Source organism: Centruroides vittatus, unplaced genomic scaffold (genome assembly GCF_030686945.1).
Source record: "Centruroides vittatus isolate TY-2023 unplaced genomic scaffold, ASM3068694v2 scaffold_386, whole genome shotgun sequence".
NCBI lineage: Eukaryota > Metazoa > Arthropoda > Arachnida > Scorpiones > Buthidae > Centruroides > Centruroides vittatus.
In genome coordinates this window covers 8860369-8885392 of record NW_027122706.1, presented here as the reverse complement: position 1 = coordinate 8885392, position 25024 = coordinate 8860369, and the positions used below count along the sequence as shown (strand labels likewise).

General features: G+C 32.2%; 3 protein-coding genes across 3 annotated transcripts in view; all 3 read right to left on the bottom strand.

The window, feature by feature from the left end:
• Dys (Dystrophin) overlaps positions 1–25024 on the bottom strand; it is a 514896-nt gene that overhangs the window by 486301 nt on the left and 3571 nt on the right. The gene's annotated exons all lie outside the window — the stretch shown is intronic.
• Positions 7962–8837, bottom strand: LOC136988814 (uncharacterized). Its single transcript, XM_067286778.1, has one exon. It carries the CDS (start codon positions 8835–8837, stop codon positions 7962–7964), a length of 876 nt encoding a protein of 291 aa, XP_067142879.1.
• The window catches only part of mora (CHORD-like protein), a 56867-nt gene continuing 52696 nt past the window's right edge, over positions 20854–25024 (bottom strand). Inside the window, exons 9-10 of the mRNA XM_067286850.1 lie at positions 22789–22971; positions 20854–21276 (exon numbers count right to left, since the gene is read on the bottom strand). Of these exons, the coding sequence (XP_067142951.1) occupies positions 21079–21276; positions 22789–22971 (381 nt within the window). The 3' untranslated portion in view covers positions 20854–21078. The remainder of the gene's footprint in view (positions 21277–22788; positions 22972–25024) is intronic.

Genomic DNA, 25024 nt, shown 5'->3' with positions numbered 1-25024 from the left:
AAAAATAAATATATATTTTTTAGTAATAAATGAATTTTGTAATACATTAATTTTCAAAATAACATAAAATCTTTCGATAACATAAACTCTAATATGCTTTCGATATTTCTATTTTCAGAAAAAAATCTTAAACTTTTAATTTAATATTAGCCTAAATAAAGTAAATTCATTTATTTTCAATTATTAAAATGATAAATCAAAATTAAAGTCTTCGAATAAATTATATTTATTGACTCTGTTTTAAAATCTGTTTTTAATTTTGTTAATAGTTTTATTGTTTTAATAAATTATTATTTGGACTTTAAAATGTTTAAATTCTATGAAATATTAGATGTTAATAGTCGCAGCTAATAGCCTGATAATTTTCAAATTATATACGTTTTTGTAAAATTAATATTTTGGTAAACATCAAAAGTAAAAATAAAACTTTTAAATTAATTCTGTTTTTCAATTTTTAAATTCCTACTATTAGTTCACACTCTCCCTATATATATATCTTGTTCAAATTTTCAATCGTTAATAAAATACTTTTTATTCATCCACTCAAGTTCAAATACATTTTTTTAAACTTGTAGTGGATGATACTTGATGTTAATACAGTTTTTTCAAATATTAATTCATTAATTAAATTTAATTAACTAATTTTAGTTTTATATGGGAGAAAAAAATTTCTCTTATATAAGATATTTAGCATATGTATATACATATTTATATTAATTGTAATTATTTAATAAAAAGTAACTAGAATAAAATTTTTCTTTGTTGACCTAAGTAGGACTTGTTAAAACTAAATCTGAGTTTAAGAAATCAAATATTAAGTTCGATATGAATTAAAATTTCGATTTTTTTAATTAATAATTAAAATCCGAACAAAATTTTAATTAAATGTAAATTTATATTATTTTTTTAAAAAAGTCAAAAGCAATTTAATGTTTTACACAAATTCTCTAATTCAAAAGATTTATAACTTCAATATTCTTCATGGCATTTTGAGTAACATTCTGAAACCTTGTCAAGAAATATATTTTTTAAATTACGAAATATGGATAAATAAATAATATATTAAATCACATAACGTTCAATTTTAGGCCCACCAGTGACAGAGCAGATAAAACCATTTAATACTGGTAGTTTGTCCTAGGTTTAGATCACTTAATTTAGATTTTTCGCGTGTTAGAAAATCTAAATTAAGTGAAAAATACCTAAATAGGCCAAATAGAGGCCAATTTTCCGTAGAAATCCTACCCAAGAGACAACCCCTTGGTAGTCGCCCATGTGTTGCGTTATTTTATACCAGGAGTCCCCAAAGTAAGTCTATATTGACCCCCAAAGATCGATAAGTTGTCTTAGAGGATCAAAAATTAGCGGGGGGTCAATTAAGAGTCGATTGAAGACGGTTCGTTGAAAGTTATTAGTACAACGGACTATGTATGCAGATGATTCTAAATACTGTATATGCGAAAATTTTTAGAAATTGACTCTTCGAATAATTTTAAGCATAAAAATGCATATGAGCGTATATTAAAAACGGCACAGTTTTGAAGTTGCAGGATGTTTAATAAGTGACCCCACTTAAAATGTTGATTAATTATGGAATCGCATTGTCGCATTATGTGGAATAAGTAAACACATCCCCGGTATTTGTGAACGAGCGTGCCAATCATGTGGCGGAGAATAGAATCTTGTATTACAGTTGGTGGTGATCGTTTCCGACAGTTATTACAACTATGTCGTTTTGAAAGTATGTTTATATGCACTTTTATGATTGAAATTATTCAAAAACTCACCCTTGAAATTTTTCTCGTATATTTAGCATTGAGCTGAATAACAGTTCAGAATGTAAATTTGCACTTTGTAAGTAGATCTTTTCTATGAAAACGATGTGTGGATTAATACTAGCTAACCAGATTTGTTGTTATTACTAACTGTAAAAACAGAAGAGATGATCGATAAAAGATTGAAGAATGAGCATAAAGATGAAGGATCCTTATACTATCAATCCAATCCAATTCGTTCAGTTTCAGCCACATTTTCACTATTTGAGCATTAAATTTAACAAATTTTTCTTTCATTCCAGATAATAGACATATAAAATTTGCATTTAATTCCTTTTCCTTCTTTATGCAGTATCAGCAATTTTGTTCAGAAAAATTTTAATTAGTTAACTAAACTTTTGAGTATTTATTTTCTTGTACTCAAATTTTACTATTTGATAATTTCCTTCACTCTTGAATATCGTAACTGATCATTTAATGCTCAACTTTTACAATATTCATATAAAAATATTAAATTATTTAACGCTATTTTGGATGGACTAATTATAGTAAAATTACATCATCTGCATATATTATTGCTTGAATAGTTTTGATATTAATTTATCTGATTAACTGTAATAATCTTCTTTTAATTTCCATTGGAGAGTACTGAGAGCGATTAACTTAATATAATATCTTGAAATACATCCTAAAATTATCAAAAAATAAAGATATTATTTCCACAAACTTTCTAATTCCCTTACATTATAACAATTTATTTGTCAGTTTCTCTATAAAAATTTAATCAGAAGCTTAGCTAAATCAATAAATGAAGAGAGGAAAAGAACTTGTGTCGATTTTTAATGAAATTTAAAAATGTAACAACGTAAACAAACCTAGATAATTTTCTGATCCTGAAATAAGTCGATAACACAATATAATTAAGCTTAATCTCCTTTTTTATGGACCATAGACATACGTTTTCTAATCCTTTAGAATCAGGCCTATGCTAACTTATTATTGTAAAAACTATTAATTGCTTTGGAGCGGTCTGCTGCACTCCAATTAATGTATTTTAAATGAGCTAACAAGTAAGTTACATATTCAGCATCTTTCAAAATACTGGACCAAATTTTCATCTGTTAATTTTAATCGATATTTACATAAATAAACAATGCTAATTTCGTTTCGTTTATATAAAACAAAGCAAAAGATCTCAACTGACTTAAAGGCTGAATTTTTTCATCTACTTATCTATTGTTCGCGACAACTAAGCACTAGGACAGCTTGACCCCGGACAACTCAAGCACAAGACAACTCGACAATGAACCACGTCTTTTTTTAATTATTTAATTTCAATTCACTTTTAAATTATTTAAAATTTTTATATCGAATCACTCAAGAATAAAATGCATTTTAAAAATCTGTATTGATACTTGATCTTTCCCTGCAAGCCTGTAACCCGCTCGACAATTTCAAGTTGCCTGTGTTGAATGCTTAGAAAGTACGTTCGAGTCCACTTATAGAATACCGGATAAAGAAGCAATTGGTTCTACCACGATTCTCTCAAGAGAGTACTCTCTCACGTTCACGATTTTCTCCCGTTGATAGATCGCCGGATAGTAGTAGAACAGTCCGTTTAAAAGACCGCTGTGTCAATGGCATTTCTAGAACAGCAGTCCGCACAAAGTAGTATTATTCTAAGAAAGATTTATAAGAATTTATATTTAATCTTGCGATATATTACACCCAGGTTCCTCTATACCACAGTATACGTTATGTGGAGACTTGATGAAACCTTTCATTGTCAGTGTTTTAATATATGAACGGTCAAAAGATTTGTACAGAATCAGTGCTGTCAGGTTGTAGGAAACAAAAATCCCTTTCACGTATGTAATAAAATAGTTTTCATTACAAAATTCAGAAGTCAGTAACGAAAATTAATGTGCGAATTATTATAAAGCCCTTATGTAAAAAATCGTATAATTTGAAAAGTATTAACATTGCCTTTGTTAACAGTTGCGATAATGTACTGTACGTACTTCAGTGCTTTTATAACAGACACTTCACAAATGATGTCTGTCCAGCAACCTGACAGAATCATGATGAATTGGTTTTATTGAACATACATATGAGAAGCAATTACATACTGAAAAGGTATCGTAAAATTTATATAAACAAACAACGCATATCACATGTACTGTACGTCCATTCCGAGTGGACAAGGCAAGAAGGGATTATCGACCACTACTTTAATACTTTAAGCCGACGGTACTGTACTTATTTGTTTTTATACTGTACGTCCCATTAGAGAGCATTCAGAAATTTTGGAGCAAGAATATTCACATCTTTTCAGCTAAGTCATCTGTATATCTGAGAAAGTGAAATAATATAATTGGTAAATATTTATTGATTATTCGATAGAACAATAAAACTAATGATTTACAGGAACGGATCCAAGGGGGTTACCGGAAACTTAAATCTTTCTCACTGACACAAAGAAATTAAAGTTTATTTATTCAAATGCTGTTTTTAAAACATCTATGATGGCAAATATGGTTTATCGGTCCATCCGCCATACAATCGTCTTACACATGTTAATAAAAGATCCTTGTTAACTATTAAAATATTTTTAAGTTTTGAGCTAGCCCTTCGGGTTTTTCTAGATCCGTTAATGATGATATAAAAATGGAAACCAATATGTAAGTACAGTAAAATTATGTGATAGTAAATTTTAACGTTTCCAAATATAAGTTACATAGAGCTCTTAAGACATGAAAAAGTGAAAAGAATCGAATATTAATGAACAATAGACAAAACACAAATTTTTGCTTCTTTATACAAGTCGCCATTCTTTTCTATTAATCTATTACCCGGTAAATTTAAATAATATTTTTTAAGAGCCGAATTGAACGAGTTAAAAGAACGATTTTGTAATTAACATATTTATACATATTACATACCTTATTTATTTATTTATTTTTACAAGTAAATAGAAACGGATAGTTGATATCTACCCTCAAAATTAACAAATGTACGTAAAAACAGAAATAACAATTACATAAAATTAAAACTACATTAAATTATACATTAAATATAATATAAATTAAAAGAAAAAAGTATAAAAGTTCTTCGAAAGAATCCCGAATAATTGCTTTTCTTTGATGTGCTTTCTTAACCGTTCTGACAAAATAATTAACGATGTTACAGTACATTATTCGAAAATACTTCCTAAGTTGGAAATAACTCGTAACTTATAACTCGTACTTCGTAAGTCTTAACCATATTTATTGGGCTGCAATTTGAAAAAATTGTAGACCTATAAATTCCCACTGTCATCCTTCCGTCTTTCCTTAATGTCTAGAACTGAGTAAGATAGATGGAAGATCAGATATGGAAATCTTAGGGGCAGAAGGTCCCGATTAAGTATATAAGAACTTCCGATGCAAACCGGAAGTCACGTTATTTCAATTCAAAGCTTCCCCCTGAAAGCAGTTAATAGATGATTGACACGACTCCACTGTTAAAAGAAAAGTATAATGTACTGTACAGGGGCAAACCCACTACTAATTTGAGGTGGAGAGCATATATTTTAAATTAAATAAATTAAAAATATGATTAAAAATTGCAGCCCGGCATTGTGACGATGTCACAATAAATAATATTATATAATATATATAATAAATATATATATTTTACCAATATTTACAAAGAAATAAATAATATCTGCCAAATCGTATGCTTGCTAAGTGTGCAAAAATTTTTAAGTTTCTGTCGCCCAGATGACGGTGGCCCGCTGGGCACCGGACATCTGGATTAATGGGTGCGTTCAGCGGAGTCAATAGTTATAACTGATCAAAGATGTTTTAATCGGTAGCTGTTAGGTAGTTACATCTGCTGAACGGTGAGTGACGTATGCATTGAAACAGGAAGCAGCGGTCATTGGTCAGTTGCAGCTAGCGACAGGTAGCCTAAGCTCGCGTTTTTTTATGCAGCGCTGCTCGATCGCTACACAACAAAGCGTTTCTAAATGAATCGCTATAATTTAACGAACAGTTTCTAAACGTTTGCTTCGAGGGGGGCTCCAGCAAAGATAAAGCAGCTTTTACGTCCGCTACACGTGTAAAGAAAAATGAACGTTTGTGTGTATAATACGAAATTATGCTGTGAAAATAAAGAAGTCGAAGTGACTGTTGATAAAAATATTATGGAAAGATTAAGAAGGATTAAAATTTCTAAAATGACTCTGAAAGTTATCTAAAGAATGAGAAAATACTATATTTTAAATATAATTATCTATCTCGTATCTCTTTGCTTTGTTCACATTTTCGGAAAGAGAAATAGTCTTTAAGTAAAAGTAGTATACATTTTTCAAAACGATAAATTTTCTAATATTCTTGGAGTTTGAGAACAGTTTACTTATTAAGCCGTGCTACTTATAATGAGACGATCCGTATAAATCTTTTTCTTTAGAAAAATGGAACAAGATAGGAGCGCACAAGTTTGTTTAAAAAAATTAATAATAAAATAGAAGAAATTTTTTTGCATGGCCATTCTTGTGATTGAACTATTTTATAATGATTGAACTATCACAAACATATTCTTTATGTTTTTGATGATCAAAGCGCAACTGCTTTTACGGGATCGGTTGGATAGAATCTATTGGAATATTACAGTTCATAGGTCCTCAAACTATTGTCCGAGGACTTACTGGTGATCCGTAAGCATGTATCAAGTGGTCCTCGGAATAATCTAATCATTTTTCTAAAATACAATTATAATACAATTACAATTATGTCTGTGTGAACCGTCTTTGTAAGCCAAGTAATGAAATTGGTAGACGCTCCAACAGCATACGGTTAGGGAAACTTAGTTTATTTATTCATATGCATTTCGGGTTGGTTTATTTCCTAACCCCTCTTCAGTGATATTATAAAGCTGGTGCGTTATTATAAGTTGGTACAATTTTTATAATTTTTTTCTGTATTTTTAACAGGAGTGTTAACACCTGCACTGCAAATTGAATGTATGTTCATGACGAGAGTGAAGATGGGTAAAGACCGGTGTTTAACGGGACTTAACTGCGTACTGACATGGGTTGTAAGGTTACCGAAAGCCAAGGCAATCTAAACGTATTTCGGTAACCTTACAACACATGTCAGTACGCAGTCAAGTCCCGTTAAACACCGGTCTTTACCCATCTTCACTCTCGTCATGAACATACACCTTCAATTTGCAGTGCAGGTGTTAACACTCCTGTTAAAAATACAGAAAAAAATTATAAAAATTGTACCAACTTATAATAACGCACCAGCTTTATAATATCACTGAAGAGGGGTTGGGAAATAAACCAACCCGAAATGCATATGAATAAATAAACTAAGTTTCCCTAACCGTATGCTGTTGGAGCGTCTACCAATTTCATTACTTGGCTTACAAAGACGGTTCACACAGGATTAATATTCACAGCATCCACACCTACTACGTTAAGTACAATTATGCCGTTTGGCCAGAGGAATATTTATGCACACTTATCTCTTTTTCGGTTATTTCTTGCATAAGATTACTGGATAAACAAAATATTTTGACATACATCTAAGATAATCTTTACGAGATACGAAGTAAATGAGAGTACTGTATAAGAGTTCAGCAGTTAATCTATGACTCGGTGTAAGTGGTCTGTGAACAGTATAATCAATTATAAACTTGTGAGCACTATGTTGGCCTTTTTTTAATACCAGACTTATTACACTGTGCAATAAGTCTAGTATTAAGACTAGACAAGAAGCATATCATAGTATAACCAATTGTTAAGCTGGTCCTGATTAATTATGTGCAGTATTAATCCACGTAGAATTACTGTAAAATTCATGAATCTTTTTCAAGTCTAACATTAGCTAAAACTAATTACTCTTACGAATTTTTAAGGCGTAAAATTTGTTTTAGCTCAAAAATCTTTTTATACTTTTCTTTCTTTTTGGATATGCAAATTTATATTTTCTACGAGTATCATTCATTTCTCAACGAAATCAATTACATGTATATTATATTAATTATTGTGAATTATGTTTATTATAATTTAATTTCAAGTACATAATTAAGATTTATTACTAGTTCTATAAATGTTATAATTTTTTAAAATATTTCCTTTGATGAATATATGATTTTTAAAATTATCAATGAAATTTTAGTCAAATCAATTCTTTTTCAATCTTCTAGAAGATCGATATAATTTTGAAGAAGAGTTGGAAGAGGCAACTTCTTGATACCATGTGGAAGAAACCAATTGTTTCTGAGTCTAGATCGAATGGCACATCGACACAAGTGTCGTAATTCTGCGGGCTGACAAAGCCTGTTAACCAATGTAGGCAACCAATGACTCAACTTGTAAATCTCGTCGTTAAAAGATAATTCTTTTCTCAAACAACTAACACATCTCAATAGAATTCTCACGCATGAAATTACATTTTGTAGGATGTTGTCATTACCTCCCTTCTTGTTGGAATTTAAAATTTTGTCTTGTTTTTCAAATACGATTGGAATCCATACAGATAAAAGGCTTTCGCATGACCACGATTTCAACTTATTTTCGATAGATACGCCATGACGACACAACAGAAGTAACATCTTTGGCTTTAAAAACAGATAACAGAATACGAATGGCGGTTGATTGATGGGAAAATGCATATTTAGATCAATGAATCGAACTCCATCAAAAGTTAAATGCGCTTTATTAGCGTGCTGTATAAAATAATGAATTGGTTCTCCGTGTTTTAATTCTTCATCATGTCTCCGCCAAGTCCACCAGGGATAAGTAAAATTGAGGTCAATAAAAGTATGACCAAAGAGAGCCGAAAAATGACCATCCTTCTTGTAGATGAGCGTTAAAACTTGAGACACCAAATCACTATCTTTTATCTGAATACGATAAGCTATTTTTGCCATGTTATAAATAGTTCCATCGCCCTTACCTTGATAGTATAATTCTAACATGGTTTTAAGAATATATTCATTCTGTTCTCCTTCGTTACAAATTGAAATTGTCTGATTAATATTTGAAGAGATCTCATCAATCTCATTCATATTTCAATTGAAATAATGCAAGAAGACCGGCCAAATCCCTTGGTGGAACTTATTTCAGTTGCTGATTAATAAGTTAATTACAAATAAAAAAAAAAACAATATATTATTATGAACTATTATTACACGTTAAGTATTATTAGATCAAATATTTTTACGGTTGAATGAAACTTCGATTCCTCAATAACATATTATTTTAAAGACGCTCTAATAAAAGTTTGGTTAAATTATATCATACATTGATGTTTTGTAGGACATCATCAATCTTTGACTTAATATAGATCTTAATTAATTACACAAATGCCGATCTTGAATCGTGAGCAAAAACTCATGATTCATGCGCGTTTTATTCTTAATATAACTAGCATATGCTTAATGCTTACTAGTGAAATGTCTAAACGAATTTTTCTGTGATTTACACTCACTCTATTACTTCTTGCATATTTATTTCATTGGTGTCATCGATTTTTATGTTGAATTTTAACTCTGGATGATTTGCTTCGACGTAAGCAACTTTTTATTTAGAAAAATTGGGCATTTGCCTATTCCAATAGACCAACGTCCAATGTTGATAAGTCAACTCAATCAGAGTCTTTCTTTACATCAAGGATCCTTAACCTTTTTTGTGCGATATCCCTTTGGCTGTCTTAACGAAGCTTATGGATTCCTTCGCAGAAAAATGTTTTTAAATGCATCAAATAAAAGACATCGATTTAAAAGGAATATTTTATTGCTATTTATACTAATTATATTGAAATCATTGAAATACTAAAACAAAGACAAATTTATAACATGGTAATAAGTATGCTTCTTTATTATCGCATTAAATATTGTCTGATATTTGACTAGCATTGCCGTAGGAGCGTTTGTAAGTAAAAGACCTGACATCACGCACTATTTCATTGGTTGGTCTAATATAACTATCATAATTTCGAAGTAATTGTAAGGGTTCGTCTACATATCACATGTCCTATTTTATTTAACACTTAAACCCTTCTTCCTCTTCTCTTGGTGCCAAATGTGATCTCAAGCCTCATAACTAAGCTCCGGATTTTTCGGATCTCGAAAACGGATCGAAAAGATTGTGTTTTCGGATTTATTTTCGGAACAAAAACAAGTAAAACGGCAAAGCCGTATTTGGAACAAGACTGTCTCGGAGACTCACTACTAAGCGGGATCACTTTGACGCTGAAGGCGGTTTCTTTCTCATTCTCCAATCTTCTTTGGGTATCGCAGGTTTTGAGCGAGATCGTTCAAACTTCGCCGGCCACGACTACGATGCATTTTCGGTGAAATTAACCTATCCAATGTCGAAATTTTTTTCCGTTGCGTGTCGGCCCGGGTTGAATTTTTGTCGATGCGTAACGAAAATTTCCCGTTTTTGAAAAAAAAAATAATCGTGGCTATTGTATTGTTCGAAATTATTTTTTTATTTTGCACAAACAATATACAGTTTTTCCCATATTCTCCAATGTGCCATCGATTCGAACTATACCTGTTTCGTTTTTATTAATTTTCTTCAAATCTACCGTAAGACCCATCCAGTGCTTTCTATCCAATGCCTTCTCCTCCTGCCACTCCTATCAATTTACAAAAACAAAAAAAAGGAATATTAACCTTATATATAATTCATTAAATTCCTACTATTAGTTCACACTCTCCCTATATATATCTTGTTCAAATTTTCAATCGTTAATAAAATACTTTTTATTCATCCACATCCACTCAAGTTCAAATACATTTTTTTAAACTTGTAGTGGATGATACTTGATGATAGTACAGTTTTTTCAAATATTAATTCATTAATTAAATTTAATTATTGATTAATATTACCTGTGGTATCGAAGATGGCGACGGGGAATTTTTTTCCTAGTTCTATTCTATTCTATTCTATTCGTCTCCTCTCTTGGTTCATATGCAGGTTGTAGCCTATATTCGCCTTTCCTCCGATGAGTGGCGTTATGATCGCTTCGCGACCGAAGAGCCAGCCGTTTATCTCACGGCCTAAACGTGCGCGCGGGAAACCGTGCCTTCCGGGAAAACTTTTATGGGGAACTGGCCTCCTATTCAGTCGTTATTGGCTAGGAGAAAACCCGGAAAACTCCTAGCAGCCAGCCTGTCCGAGTCGAGGCGCAAATCCGCGACCGAACTTCCCAGTGTTTAGGGTCCGGTCACCACCGCTATGAGCGGCAACGGAGACCACTCGGCCACTGGTGGGCCCTTTTTTCCTAGTTACTAGACGGCGACGGGAAAATTTTTTTCCCTACGTTCGAGATGGCCGCGTTTCCGGTGATCTCGAATCAGATTATCACTCGATAATCTGGAAGCAGATTAACAATGGATAATCTCGAAGTAGAATACCGAGTGATCTAAACGTTAAGGGGCGTACCCGTACTATCTGTCGCATTATGCAAATTAATAAATTTCCCCGTCGCCGTCTAGTATCTAGGGAAAAAATTTCCCCGTCGCCATCTTCGATACCACGGGTAACATTAACCTAATTATTAATACTTTAAATAGAATTTTAGCAGTTTGTAATGAAAATTGAAATCAACAGGCAGTAGCTCAATCGGTAAAATGCAAGGATTTCAGTATTTTTCACGTAAAGGTGAAGAATGCGAGTTCAATTCTTGTGAAAATCAATAAATTTTTGAAAATTTTTGCTTTAAGTAGACGTTTTATCCAAATGATTTTCGAGAGTGAGTTAGCAGTTGTGGCTTAGTGGTTAGAATGAAGGATTTTTCTCAAAAAATAAAATTGAAGAAATTTTATGCTTTGGTTCAATTCCGATTTCTCTTTCTATTTTGCCACTTAATATTGTGATTCTGTCTTAAGTATATACATATTTATATTAATTGTAATTATTTAATAAAAAGTAACTAAAATAAAATTTTTCTTTGATGACCTAATTAGGAATTGACTTTAAAATTTATTTTTATATTACTTGTTTCATATTAAAAATTACAGTAATATTATTCGCTAGTAGCCGCAGTCCTAGGATTTGTGTGGCTCTAGGCTAAATTTATTTTTGAGGCCCGTTAAAAGAGCTACGGAGAGAAGAATAGATTTATGTAAAAAGTCAGAGACGAAAACTAAGGTAAATATAGCAGCACAGATATTAAATAGATCTGTAAACAATGTTTTTGTTTTGTAAAGAAAATTGTATATAAGGCTCTAATGATGTTGATGGAACTGTTCAGCAGAACATTGAAAGTATATGACATATTTGAACTGTTTAATTCTTGTCACCAATGGGGAAATGGACAGAGTCTAGTGACTAGACTCTAGTCACTAATAGAAACAAAAATAAATGTTTGAAAATTATTGATAAAGGAATTGATTATTTCAGTAAACTAAATGATTTTAAAAACTGTCCACTTCTTATAGAGAAAAATATTTCAATAATTGATCTAAAACAGTAGTCTCTCGTTATACGTGTATATGTTACCGCTAAAGCTCGAAAGCCGTTATTGTGTACAGTACATTACCTAGCTAATCTCCAGATTAACTAGGTTGATCCGTTAACGTGCAGAATCAAGAGTTTTCCGCATTTTACCTAGGTAATCTGCACATTAACGGCTTCCGTATCGTTAAAGTTCAAAAGTTTGTTCCTCTCATTTCCTCTCCCTACTACTTCCCGAAGAAGACAGAGCAAAAACTGATGCACGCTCAATTTTAGCTGTGATTCTTAGTAAAACAGAGGATGGCTTTTATAAACTTGGTACTAAAACGGGTATTTTAAAACAATTGTATGCAAAATCTTAATTTAGTGTTTGTAAAGAGAGATTTTTAACGAAAGAAGATGTCCCTGCCGTAGAAATATCTTTACGTCAAACAGCAATAAAACAATACCTTGGTACTAGGCAGGGTTTCAGAAAATGTGACTGCAAATCTAAATGTACCACAAACAGGTATGCTTGTAAAATCCAATTGCTATGTAACTCAAAGTGTCACCAATCTTTAGATTGCACTAATAAGTAAGCGCAATTTTATCATGTTTTACAAATTGATTTCCCTAATTGTAATAATATTTTAAACCGTTTGATTTTTTGTATTACAGGTTTTTAATTGATTGATAATTGATTCTATCGACTAATTTGTTGATTGCTTGATTGTATTAACTTGATTCATTAGATATCGAAAATTGAATAAATAACATTATGTTAATTTCAGCGTACAGAAACGTTGCTGTTGTTCCAGTAAAGATCTTATTTTCACTTTACCGAGTGCCTAGTAGGTAATGTGCAGATTACCTAGATCATCTGCACATTACCTAAGTAATTTGAGAAATGGAACAATTTTCGAAACTAACGGATCACCCTGGTTAATCTGGAGATTAGCTAGGTAATGTACTGTACATATTAACGGCTTTCGAGCTTTAGCGGTAACATATAGGCCTATATATACTCAATTAATGGTTAGTGGACAAACATAAATGTATGCAGTCTTACTTATAGCTTCGCTTAGCTAGCTGTTTTATCCGTTGATAAGGACTTTTACATAATAACTCGTCGAGATATTCCACTCTGGGTCTTCCACGTCCCCTTTTGTCCTGTATATTTCTTTCCAATAAAACTTCATCCGTTTCGAGTGTCGAATTAGGTGGAAAATCGTGTCATTTCTCCTTTTTTCTATCGTTCTAAAAAATCTCACTCTTCTCTGTTTCCTCTTTTAAAACACCCTCATTCCTCTTTCTCTCCTTCCACGACACTCGCACCATTCTTCGCCAGCGCCACATCTCAAAAGCCTCCAGTTTTCTTTTCTCTCGAACACTGTTCGGAGCGTCCATGTCTCCGAATCATGCAATGCTATACTCCAGATGAAACTCTTAATGAATCGCTTCCTAACATCGATTGATATATTTTTCGATGTTAACATCTGCGGACAGATGTTAACATCGAAAAATATATCAAAAACAGGCTTTCTATAGGAATCTGTCGTTTCCTGTAGAATGCCTGTTTTGCTTGGGATTCTCGCTGTAACATCTCTTTCACTCTTCCGTCTGAGGTAATTATGCTTCCTAGGTACCTGAATTCATTGACTTCTATTTTTTTACCGTCCAATTAGACGTTCATTCCTCCTTATTCCTTTTTTTTTTTTTTTTTGAACATCTCACGATCTTGTTTTTTTCCTATTTATTCCCATCCCACATTTTTTAAATTGTTCAACCAAACCTCGACAAAATCCTTTAATATGCAGCCTTTTTTGTTAACTTTTTAAACGTTTTCGGTCATTTTAATGACCTTCAGGAATAAAAATAGAATGATTCCAATTTCTGTAAAATGAAATTTTAAGCGTTTGAATTTTCATAGATGTTTAGTGCGCAAGCCCGTAAATGAAAATACAATAAATACGGGTTACTTGTACAAATATACGTATAAGCGATACATAAATATAATACAAGAATAAATAAATAAATAAAAGTAGTAACACGACTGTGCCTAATTCTTTAACCGTTCGTCTCTTTTTTCATACTAAAATATTCAGATTATGCCCGCTCTCCATGTCGCTGAGACTTACTTGATTCTCTAGTTTATTGCTTGTCCTTCCTGGTTGGTCTTGTGTATTTGCATAGTGGATTGGAAAAGAGCTAAAGTAATACAAAAGATTCAGGACAAGAGACACCTTAAATACGCAAACGCGAGGCAAATACACAAGGCCAACCAGGAAGGACAAGAGAATCAAGTAAAGTCTCAGCGACATGGAGAGCGGGCATAATCTGAATATTTTAGTATGAAAAAAGAGACGAACGGTTAAAGAATTAGGCACAGTCGTGTTACTGTTTTTATTTATTTATTTATTCCTGTATTATATTTATGTATCGCTTATACGTATGTGTCAAGTAACCATATTTATTGTATTTTCATTTACGGGCTTGCCGCACTAGACATCTATGAAAAATTCAAACGTTTAAAATCGTTCCAAAACAAATTTCGTTTTATAGAAATCGGAATCATTCGATTTTTATTCCCGAAGAAGGCCATTCAAATGGCCAAAAACGTTTGAAAATTTAATAAAAAAGGCTGCATATTAAAGGTTTTTGTCGAGGTTTGGTTGTTATATAAGTGAAGTTATAGAAGAGTTCAAATTGTTCGTTTAAATTTTCAAGAGCTATCTGTAGATAGTCTACATCTTCCGCTATCATTGCGATGTCGTCAGCAAATCTTATTGTTCTGTACAACTTTCCGTTCACTTTTATACCTTTTGTATTAACGTAGAATTCTTTCATTGCCTCTTCTATGCATACGTTGAACAACAGTGGTGATAGTCCACAACCTTGTGTTACTCCTTTCATTATATTGGCTTCTTCTCCTCTTATATCGCGCGTCATATCGCGTTTTTTTTTTTTCTTTTTTTTTTGTCCCCGAAATTTTAAAAGCGCTTGAGTCAATAAATTTTAAATTATTAATTGCCATTGAATTTCTTTTTGCAACGAAATACCGTATTTTATTCCTACCGTTGCCCTCGAAACTACCACTGCAGGTGAAAACAATAAATTCGTCAAGAAGTAAAACAGGTGAACAGATAAATTATCATTTACGTTTCCTTTTGATATTAAAAGTTGTTTACTTATTGGTTTTAAGTTCTGTCTCATCATTTACAAGTTTCTGTCAATTCGAAATGTGTAGGAAAAGATTTCATTATTTCTGAACGTAAAGTTCTAGAAGTTTTATACAGTAGTAACTTCGTTTTGCTTCTTACAGAATTTTTACTCTGTAATTTTATAGGTTCTGATGTTCCTATATGTCCAATATTTATATTTTTTAAATTTTCAATTCCTGTATTTATAATTTTTATTGAAAAATATAAATTACGCGAATTTTTAATAAGCGATTTATTATGAAATATAGTACTGTGTAATAAAATCGCAACTAATATTTTGTTTTTATATCGACAGTATTTGTCTTTAAACGTCATTGTTAAAGAAACAATAATGCTAAACGGAGGTTTATGGTATCGATGTTTATGTAAACGTCATTTAACACGATATAATCACGAATAAAACTCAATATTGAAAAAATAAGCTTATTTTATATCAGAAACACTTGCTGATAAAAGAATAGAGGATAGAGATTCCATAGCATGTATAACCTGTTTAGTAAAAGCCCAGAATTTTCAGTACTCGGTTATATCACGCTTTTTCTTTGTCTCACCACGACGAAGGGCTACTGTAATATAAAACAATTAGCAAATCGATATATATGGAGTGAAAAGAAATTATTAAATTATCTTCTAAAAAAATTTCAGCCAAAAATTACAATGAGTTCTTTTCTGTAATTAACAGAAGTGGAAACATGAATCCTATAACATTATAATTTAGATAAGTACACAAGATATGTTTGCTAGCCAGAGTTTCTTCATCTTCAAAAGCTAATAGTCAATTAAACTGTACAGATATCATTCCATTTTGTATTTCTAATCAAAAAGATATAGAAAAATTCCAGCAACAAGTTGCAGGATTTAACCTTTCTAGCCGTTATGAAATTTTATTTTAAAAAATAATTTTTATATTTCTAATTACAACATAATAAATAAAATTGTGTAGCGCCATCTGTCATGAAATTTTGTTAAAATTTTTTTTATTTTTTTAATTATTATGGAATGGCAAATACTGACTGTAGCTTAATTTTGAGGTTTTTTGAATAAGTTAACCATTGTTAACAATTAAATAATATACAAGATGCGTCTGAAAAGTTCGGTGAATGGTCCCATAGTTGAATAACCGTGCTGGTTAGGATGTTGCTCTCAGGCAGACGTAATGAGAGACTTGCCAACTAGTGCCCACTAGCGTCGAAATTACGACAGTTAAACGGAAGTGCGTGCAACAAACAAGGCAATGCAGTCAGTGTGAGAAGGAGTGTCACTGCGAAATGGAGCAACGCGTGAACATCAAGTTTCGCTTCAAATTAGGCAAAACGGCGACGGAGACACATGAAATGTTAGTGAAAGTGTATGGTGCGGAAGCAGTAAGTATAAAGTGTGTTTTTGAATGGTTTAAACGTTTCAGAGACGGAAAGTAAGATGTCGAAGATGAGCCGCGTTCTGGTCGACTGTCAACAAGCACAACTCCAGACAACATCGAACGAGTGCGACGGATGCTTGTAGATGATCGGGGCCTGTCTTTGAGAATGAAAGAAGATTTGAAGATAAGCAAGGACAGTGTGAGCACCATTGTTCACGAACATTTCCAAAAGCGTAAGATTTGTTCCTGGTTTGTACCGCATACGCTGTCAGACGAGGAAAAGCAACACCGGATGGAAACCTCTGGAGATTTTATCGACACGTGTGACCGGAATCTGCAGTTCTTGAAAACAATCATTACAGGGTGGTCATGGTCGTGGTGCTACCAGTACGATCCGGAGACCAAGCAACAGTCCATAGAATGGGGTTCATGGTCGTCCCCCTCCCAAAAAATGTCGTCTCACCAAATCCAGGATTAAGACAATGTTGATTGCCTTTTTCAACAGTAAGAGCTTGATCCATCATGAATTTTTACCCGACGATACAACAATCAACGCAGAATTCTATGAGGGAGTTTTGAAACGGCTGCTGAAACGCATCCGGCGACTTTGGCCACAGTTGTACCAGAGTGGACAGTGGATTCTGCTCCTCGACAACGCCCGTTCGCACACTGCCAGCCGCGTACAGCACTTCCCTCCTACACGCCAGGTGAGTTCTTCAACACTCTCCATATTCTCCAGATCTGGCACCTGCAGATTTCCTCTTGTTACCTCGCCTCAAAGGAGTCCTGAAAGGCCTACGCTTTTCCGACATTGCGCAGATCTAACGTGTGACAATGGTGCTTCGTGCGATACCGAAAGAAGCGTTTGCTCACAGCTTCCAGCAGCTGTACAACCGATGTCAAATGTGTGTTGTCGCTAATGGCGATTACTTTGAATGCCAGTAAAGGTATTTTGTTTGTATCTCTTGTTTCCTTTATTTTATGAGACCATTCACCGAACTTTTCAGACACACCTTGTATAATTTTTTAAAATATATATTATTATTATTATTAAAATACAGTGTATATATAAAGAATGAAATTAATTTTTATCTAAATTGCTAAATATCTTCAGTTATCATTAACTTAAATTTAACTAATAGATGGAATATATCTCAACTGTGGTGGCCCCAGCACGCCAATACGTGTCAGCTGTAGTAACTGGTTAGCACTGTTGTATTCGTACTTTGTCGTTGGAATGTGTGGACTTGCTGTAAATTACCTATAGGGCAAATACGTTTAAGAATCTTGAAAGTGTACGAGCCATAGAAAAAGTCAGAGGATCGCAGGACGCCCATACCTTTACTTTGCGGCGCGTGTTATTACTTCCACGTCATTTAGCGTATTCTTTTCAGTAATCGATTCTTGTCGGCATTATTATTGGGAGAAAGAGTATGATTTCATTATTTAAATAGAATTCAGAATAAATGTGTATCTTTTCGAGTTTATTATTTTAAAACATAAAATTTTAATTTTTATATAATGTCTTATCAATTTTAAGTAGATAATTTTGAACATTAGATCAAACTTTTATCACAATTTTGTGAAATGATAGAAAAACATACAGGAATACCTTGCTTAACGCACAAATTAATTGCTACAATCCCTTTATATACGCGGCTTTACAGCTGTCTTAACATAGATGCCGTATTTTGATTAACACGGTAGGTTCGAGAGATTAATTAACCGCGTCAATCAAAAGATACCTGTACATATAAATCAGGTAATATTCGTATTGTTCCATGGCTTCTTTGCTATTTCAATATCCGATGTTCGTTAATCTCTATACCAAATAAAACATTAATGTGTCGATTAGACAACTGAAGCCGCGACTGAATAGTTTATAGAATTGTATTCTGCGCAAACATAAATGATATTTCATTCAAATCTTATCAAAATATCGTTTGTTACGCGTAGGACTATGGAGAAATTCGTTTTATTTGGATCCAAAATAGCGTAACTTAAAAATTTATGCAAAATGAACATGCTTTCGAGTTTTTATCATCTGTGGTTGTTGATTCATGTGACCATAGGGTCGGTATCTCTTTGATACCGTGTCAGGATGACACCACTGTATCCTAAGATTAATACAGAAAATCAATTGCGCGAGCGGTTACGTATGGGTTAGACCCGGAATGAAGCAAGTGGAGAGAATGACGAAAAGAACGCACTCGGAGATTTATATATATATAAAATAAACCCGTTTATTTTCTCATATGTCTAATTAGAGACAAACTGTTATTTTACAGAGAGACACATGATAAGATACATGGCTCACGATCCGCGAACGTAAATTCTACACAGATTAGAAAGAGAGCTTACAAATATTCGCGGGTAGGATAAATACCTTAAGATTTGTATTGATTATATCGACGAACGTCGAATAGATTATATGATATCTTCGGTTCTAGATTTCTGTCTTTCAGCTAGCTTAATCCAATGGTCCTAGATTCCAGTCCAATTGTCCGCTAGTCCGAGGAGGATGAGCAGTGGAGGAGGAACTTGACGATGGTAAATCCGAACAGGGACACACACACAGTCAAATGACAACTTCTTCCCCGTCTTACTCATCGTACTCCTTTTTTATATGGAGAGGCGGTTTGCAGGCCCTTCCTTGATTTCGTCAGAATTCACATACGTCTTAAAATTTAAAATAAATATAATCGTTATCTTTTCGCGTTTAGGAATTTACAAATTTATCGATGGAAATTTGTATTGCGTTATACTTAGTGTTACCACCCGTCCGGTTTTCACCCGGACAGTCCGGGAATTGATTCACTGTCTGGGTGAACTATTAATTTTGTCCGGGAATTTCGTAGAAATTGTGAAATTACGATGAAACAAAGTTCTGCAAATATTGTTATAAATTTACACCATTTGAACAACGAAAGACCTCACACTCACTGAAACTCATCTGTCACCATGTTACTCTGTTTATGCTGATGTGTGGTGCAACTTGCCTTTCGACCTTTTTTTGCGTGTATGTTACTCCTACGCAAATCCCTTGTCCCTAACTGTAACTGATTTAGAACCAGCATGAACATTATTCTTCGCATTGTAAAATGACATTGCACATGCGTCAGGAACTTCTGTTCGAACAAACCTGACCTGCCGTCTGGGTCAGCAATTTTGTAAATGTGGCAATACTAGTCATACTGAAGTCAACAACTGCTTTTTTTCTTGGTAAAATATCTCAATGTCTAGAATATTGTTGAATGCTTTCCATTTATTCTGTTTACATCCATTCGATTTTCATAACTCGGAAATTTCATTTATTAAATGTATGTAAGTTTTGAGAAAGTATATGAACAAGTAGCGCAATCTGCTGACAAATATAAATACTAGATACTAAAGTGAAAAATTGAACTTTAAAATAACTTGAACTAACTTTTATTAAACCAAGATGAGTCGAGTTTAAATTATTTCTCATGGACTTGAGAAACTTCATTGTTAAAGCAGCTTTAGTTTCCTAGAGGTCATGAAGTTTTTAACACTGTAGGTATAGGGCTTTTACTCAGCCTTTGAAAATATTTACTATTAAAACGTACGACCAAATTTGCTTTATGTAGGGCTGCTGTGTTTTTCAGAGTCAGATTCCTTTATAGTTGCCTCTAATTTTTCAATCTTTTGATTATAGAATACTGTAACCATAAATTGTTCTTAAATTTCATTGTGCTGTAGTGAAAACATGCAGCAAAAGATCATATTGAATATGTAAATACAGTACAATATATACGAAATATATACTGTATAAATCTCACAATTATGGTTAGATTATATCATCAATTAATCCAAAAATACTTCATAAATTTAGAAATATATAAAATTGTTTTCTTACATCTTTGGGTCTTTTGGTCATGGGTTTTTTTCTTTCTGCATAACCTTTTTTCGACAAATATTTTATTCTTTTTTTGAGGTGGGAAGTTGTTTTTATTTTCTAATGGTTTTAAAGTTAAGTTGATCAAAAATCCCTTTTTCTTTTTGAAGCAATTTCTCATACTAAATGTAGAAACACTATTATAACAAATAAGTTTTATTCATTTTATTAATCACTTACATTTTAAGGTTTGAATTCTTTAAAGTAACAATAACAGTTAAATTACATTAACTTATAAGCAAGAGGCCGATTTATTTAGCTGAACCAATTCAGATTTATTGAAGAACTAATTTGTATGTAGTAAGGTATTTAAAAAAACTTAACAAAAAGAACAAATATAAAAACAATATTAGCTAATGTTAAATTTAACTAATTATATCATCTAAATTGTCATCGTCCTCATTGTCAACAGTTTCTTCGGTAGCACCAGAGTCGTTATTTTGTCTTTCAGGAAGCTTATTTTCTAAAAATAATTTACGCCAACTGATTGGTTCTGCTTTCCTTAAATTTATTTCTACTTTACTACTCAGATAGGAAACTTTACTTTTTTCAACATCTATCACCTGTAAAAATTTAAATTCTTATAATAAAACATTTTATACTTTAAATAAATCAATAAAAACTATTTTAGCAGTAATTACTAAGTTTAAGTGGTTAATAAATTAAATTTATGAAACCTCCAAGCTACTTTAATTTCTAAACATTTATAAATAAAACTGGGAAAAGTCCCTGAAATAATTTTCATATTTGACTGTCAAACATGAAAATTAATTTATTTATTGCGTACACAAAAAGAAATGTCTTAAGACAATTGATATTCTCCCCCGAAAATAATGCCAGTAACAAAAGATTAAAATACAAATGACAAAGAATAAAAATCAATATACATGATAGGTTACATGGAAAAACTCGAGATGTTTATCGATGTAGTTAGCCTGGGCGAGAAGTTTGAGCAGTAATGTGTCACAAATGAAAGATTATAAGTGATTTATTGTTCAGAAAAGAAAAAAATATGATGAAAAGTACAGATAAAAAAAAAGTGTAATAAAGAAATTAAATTAAACTAACGTAAATAAATAAACTAACTTAAAAAATGAGTTCGGGATAACTTTTGCACTTTTATGTCCAATTTTTAAACTACTGAAATGTTGACGAAAGGAAATACATTTCCTTTAAATCGGTACAGGGTTGGGCATGCAGTTACAGCCAATGTTCCCTCTAATTTTTTTTGTAGATGGGTGGAACATATACTTCTCTGAGCAAAAAGAATTTTTGCTGAGCAGATTCTGAGCAACAAATTTTTCTGAGCATATACATATATAAAATCTTATTTTTTCCTATAAAAATTAAAATAATTAATTATAAAGTAGAGATTAAAATTCATTTCAAAACATACTTTCATACAAAATATTATCTTTTGTCAATGATTTAATCAAAATATATGTAGCAATAATCATGTTGCAGACAGAGTGAGAAATAAGTAAACAACAATTCAAATCAGTGTGCATGCTCGCCTGTGCGGCACATAAATTCTCATGCACAAAAACAATTTGAGCAGTGTGCGACCACGCAGCTTAGAGGGAACATTGGTTACAGCAAAGGCAATTGAAGAGCTAGGTAACGTGGCGTCATCTAGTCAGGATGAGGGACATAAATCTGGTTCCTTTTTCTTTAAACTCAAATAACTTTTCCATAATTCAACCATAATTCACCAAACTCTGCAAAAATATGAAGCAACTGTCTGGCTTTATATTCCAGAAAGCAGCACCCAAAAATGTCAAAATAGGCAAAAGTTGATACTTTTGTTTTTTGAATATATCTTTTCTCAGAGTTAATTATATTTTCCAAAATATAATTTATGCACATGCCAGGATTCTACTGAGTATTTTGGCACCAAAATCATCAAAATCTAACATGGGAATTTTTTTTAAAAATCAGACAATAAAGTGCAAAAGTTATCCCAGAAGCCTGGGCTTTGTCCAGGCAATTATATTATATTTATATCTTCTTTACAAAAAAACAGCTTATAAAGTCACTTATCCTAAATTTTTTAATATAAAAAAAAATAAACTTACTCCACATAATAGAAGGTGCAAATCAAACACAGATTTTTCTTCCCCAAATACAATATGTATTGATAATTTTACTGGGTTGGCATCAATACAGGATAAATCAGGATCAGGAAGTTTAGAATAAACAGATACAACAACTTGTGATCCAGTTTGATGCCAATCATATCTACAGCTAACTTGGCTCTCCTAAGGAAAAAAGATTTATATAAAATTTCAATAGATAATTTTTTACTAATGTCAGAAAACTTAGCAAAAAAATAATGTTTGTATTTTAAAATAGAATATCTTCTACATAACTATTTTATAATAATAGAATTATTTTTAAATCTAATTACTAAGGAAATAATATTAAAATTAAACTATTTGTTTTTTTTAAATAATTTTTTATCAATTTTTGCTATTTTTAAATCCAATTTCAATGTGTACTTATGTAATAAACTTTCTTGAGGAAAAATCTGGATTGCATCTATTGATATATTATTGATACAGGTTTGATAAAATTTTGCATATTTTAAACATTATTTAGTGTTTTCTTTTACTTTGCTTTCATTATAATTTACAGTTGAGTCCACTTAATACAGCACCAGATAAGGGAAACAGTTTGTTCAAGAGAACATTCTCCAATGTTTCTGATTTTCTTTCCTATGTTTTACGTGTAGCAAAATTCCTGTTAACAGAACACCAGTCCACATACATAAGAGAGTTTTATTCTAAGGAAGATTTATAAGGGTCTATCGTTAATCTTGGGTACACTTATTAAAAAGGTATCAAATATATGTGGAGAGCGGAACCCGATGGGGCGCCATCTGCCGACGAGAAGAGACAAGACGAGACTTGAGAGTAGCCAGACAATGGTTGAAAGAAAAGGCGGAAAAAAGATGGAAGACGAGTCCAGACAAGATGATTCAAATTTAATGTTCAATGTTTATGTCATTAATTGTAATGTCTAGTGTTACAATTAAATGTTAGTTTAGTAAGCAATTAAGTGTCTTTATTGGACTAAGCACAAGCAAAGTTTCAAAAGTAGGAGACAAGATGAAAAGAAAGTCCTACATATATATTATATGCATGCAGTGGCTTGTGGTGACATTTGATGATAGGCAAGCTGTGCTATCATTGGATAGAATCAATGGAAGTGTTATATGATATTTTGGTGTATAGCATCCATGAGCTAAACCACCAGAGGCTGCTGCTCTGTAAAACGGATGCACGAATGAGTGTAATCTGGCTGCTTTACATGATTCAAATATTTTTGCCATGGCAGGACTTGAAGCAGTCATGGCAATAAAAAAAAGTGAGAAAAGAGAGTTCACACTGAAAAAAAGCTAAAAAAGCTATTAGTGTTAAAATGAACAAAAACAGGCATTATTAAAAAAACACACAACGCACACATATTTTGTATCAATAACATTGCATATGATATTAGATTGATTATTAAGTGGACTGATAAGATTAAATATGAAAATAGTTAGGCTGAATTTATACTCCAGAAAAGTGACCAGTAAGACTGCATTAAGCCAGAACAGGCCCGCATTAAGTTTTCATGTGCCCCATACAGAATTCCCACCATTACACAGCAAAGCAAATGGAACAGTAACATAACTACCAGAATGTGTTTCCATATAACATGCCAAATTTCAAATGCCATTTATTTCAAGGTACATTTTTTGATTTCTTCATAAAAAAAATGTAATTAAAGAAAAAAAAAACAACTGGCAGAATCAGTGGGTTGCATGTTCATTATATAGCAGGGGTGGGCAAGCAAAAGTTCAGTGGGAGCCGAAATGTAGGTTTTGCAAAATGCATGGGAGCCGCAGTTCTGTACTTTTTTACTCTGTACTGCAGTTCTGTACCTCAATTTTATTATATAATATAAAACAAGTATTGAATTTTTTAATAAACATATTTTCACAAAATTGTGGAAATAAAACTGTAAAAATAATAATAAAAAGCAGAAATTAACACTTTCAGCAAGAGCCACATAAAACTCAAAAAGAGCCGCATGCGACTCTCGGAGTCACATTTGCCCATGTCTGTTATATAGCAATACCACTAGTAATTGTGACCCAATCATTTATTTGGTAATTTTATCAATATTTTTTAAATGATTAAAAATAAAATTACAGAATTCATTACTGGTAATACTAGTCTCACAAATCTATTCCCCCGAATACAATAAAACAATTTGTTAGTCATTCGACCCACAACTGACAGAGAAGAGAGTTTATGAAAACAATGT

Bases quoted from the DNA above. Each gene is read 5' to 3' on its own strand.
- LOC136988814 (XM_067286778.1), bottom strand. From the start codon at position 8,837: ATGAATGAGATTGATGAGATCTCTTCAAATATTAATCAGACAATTTCA.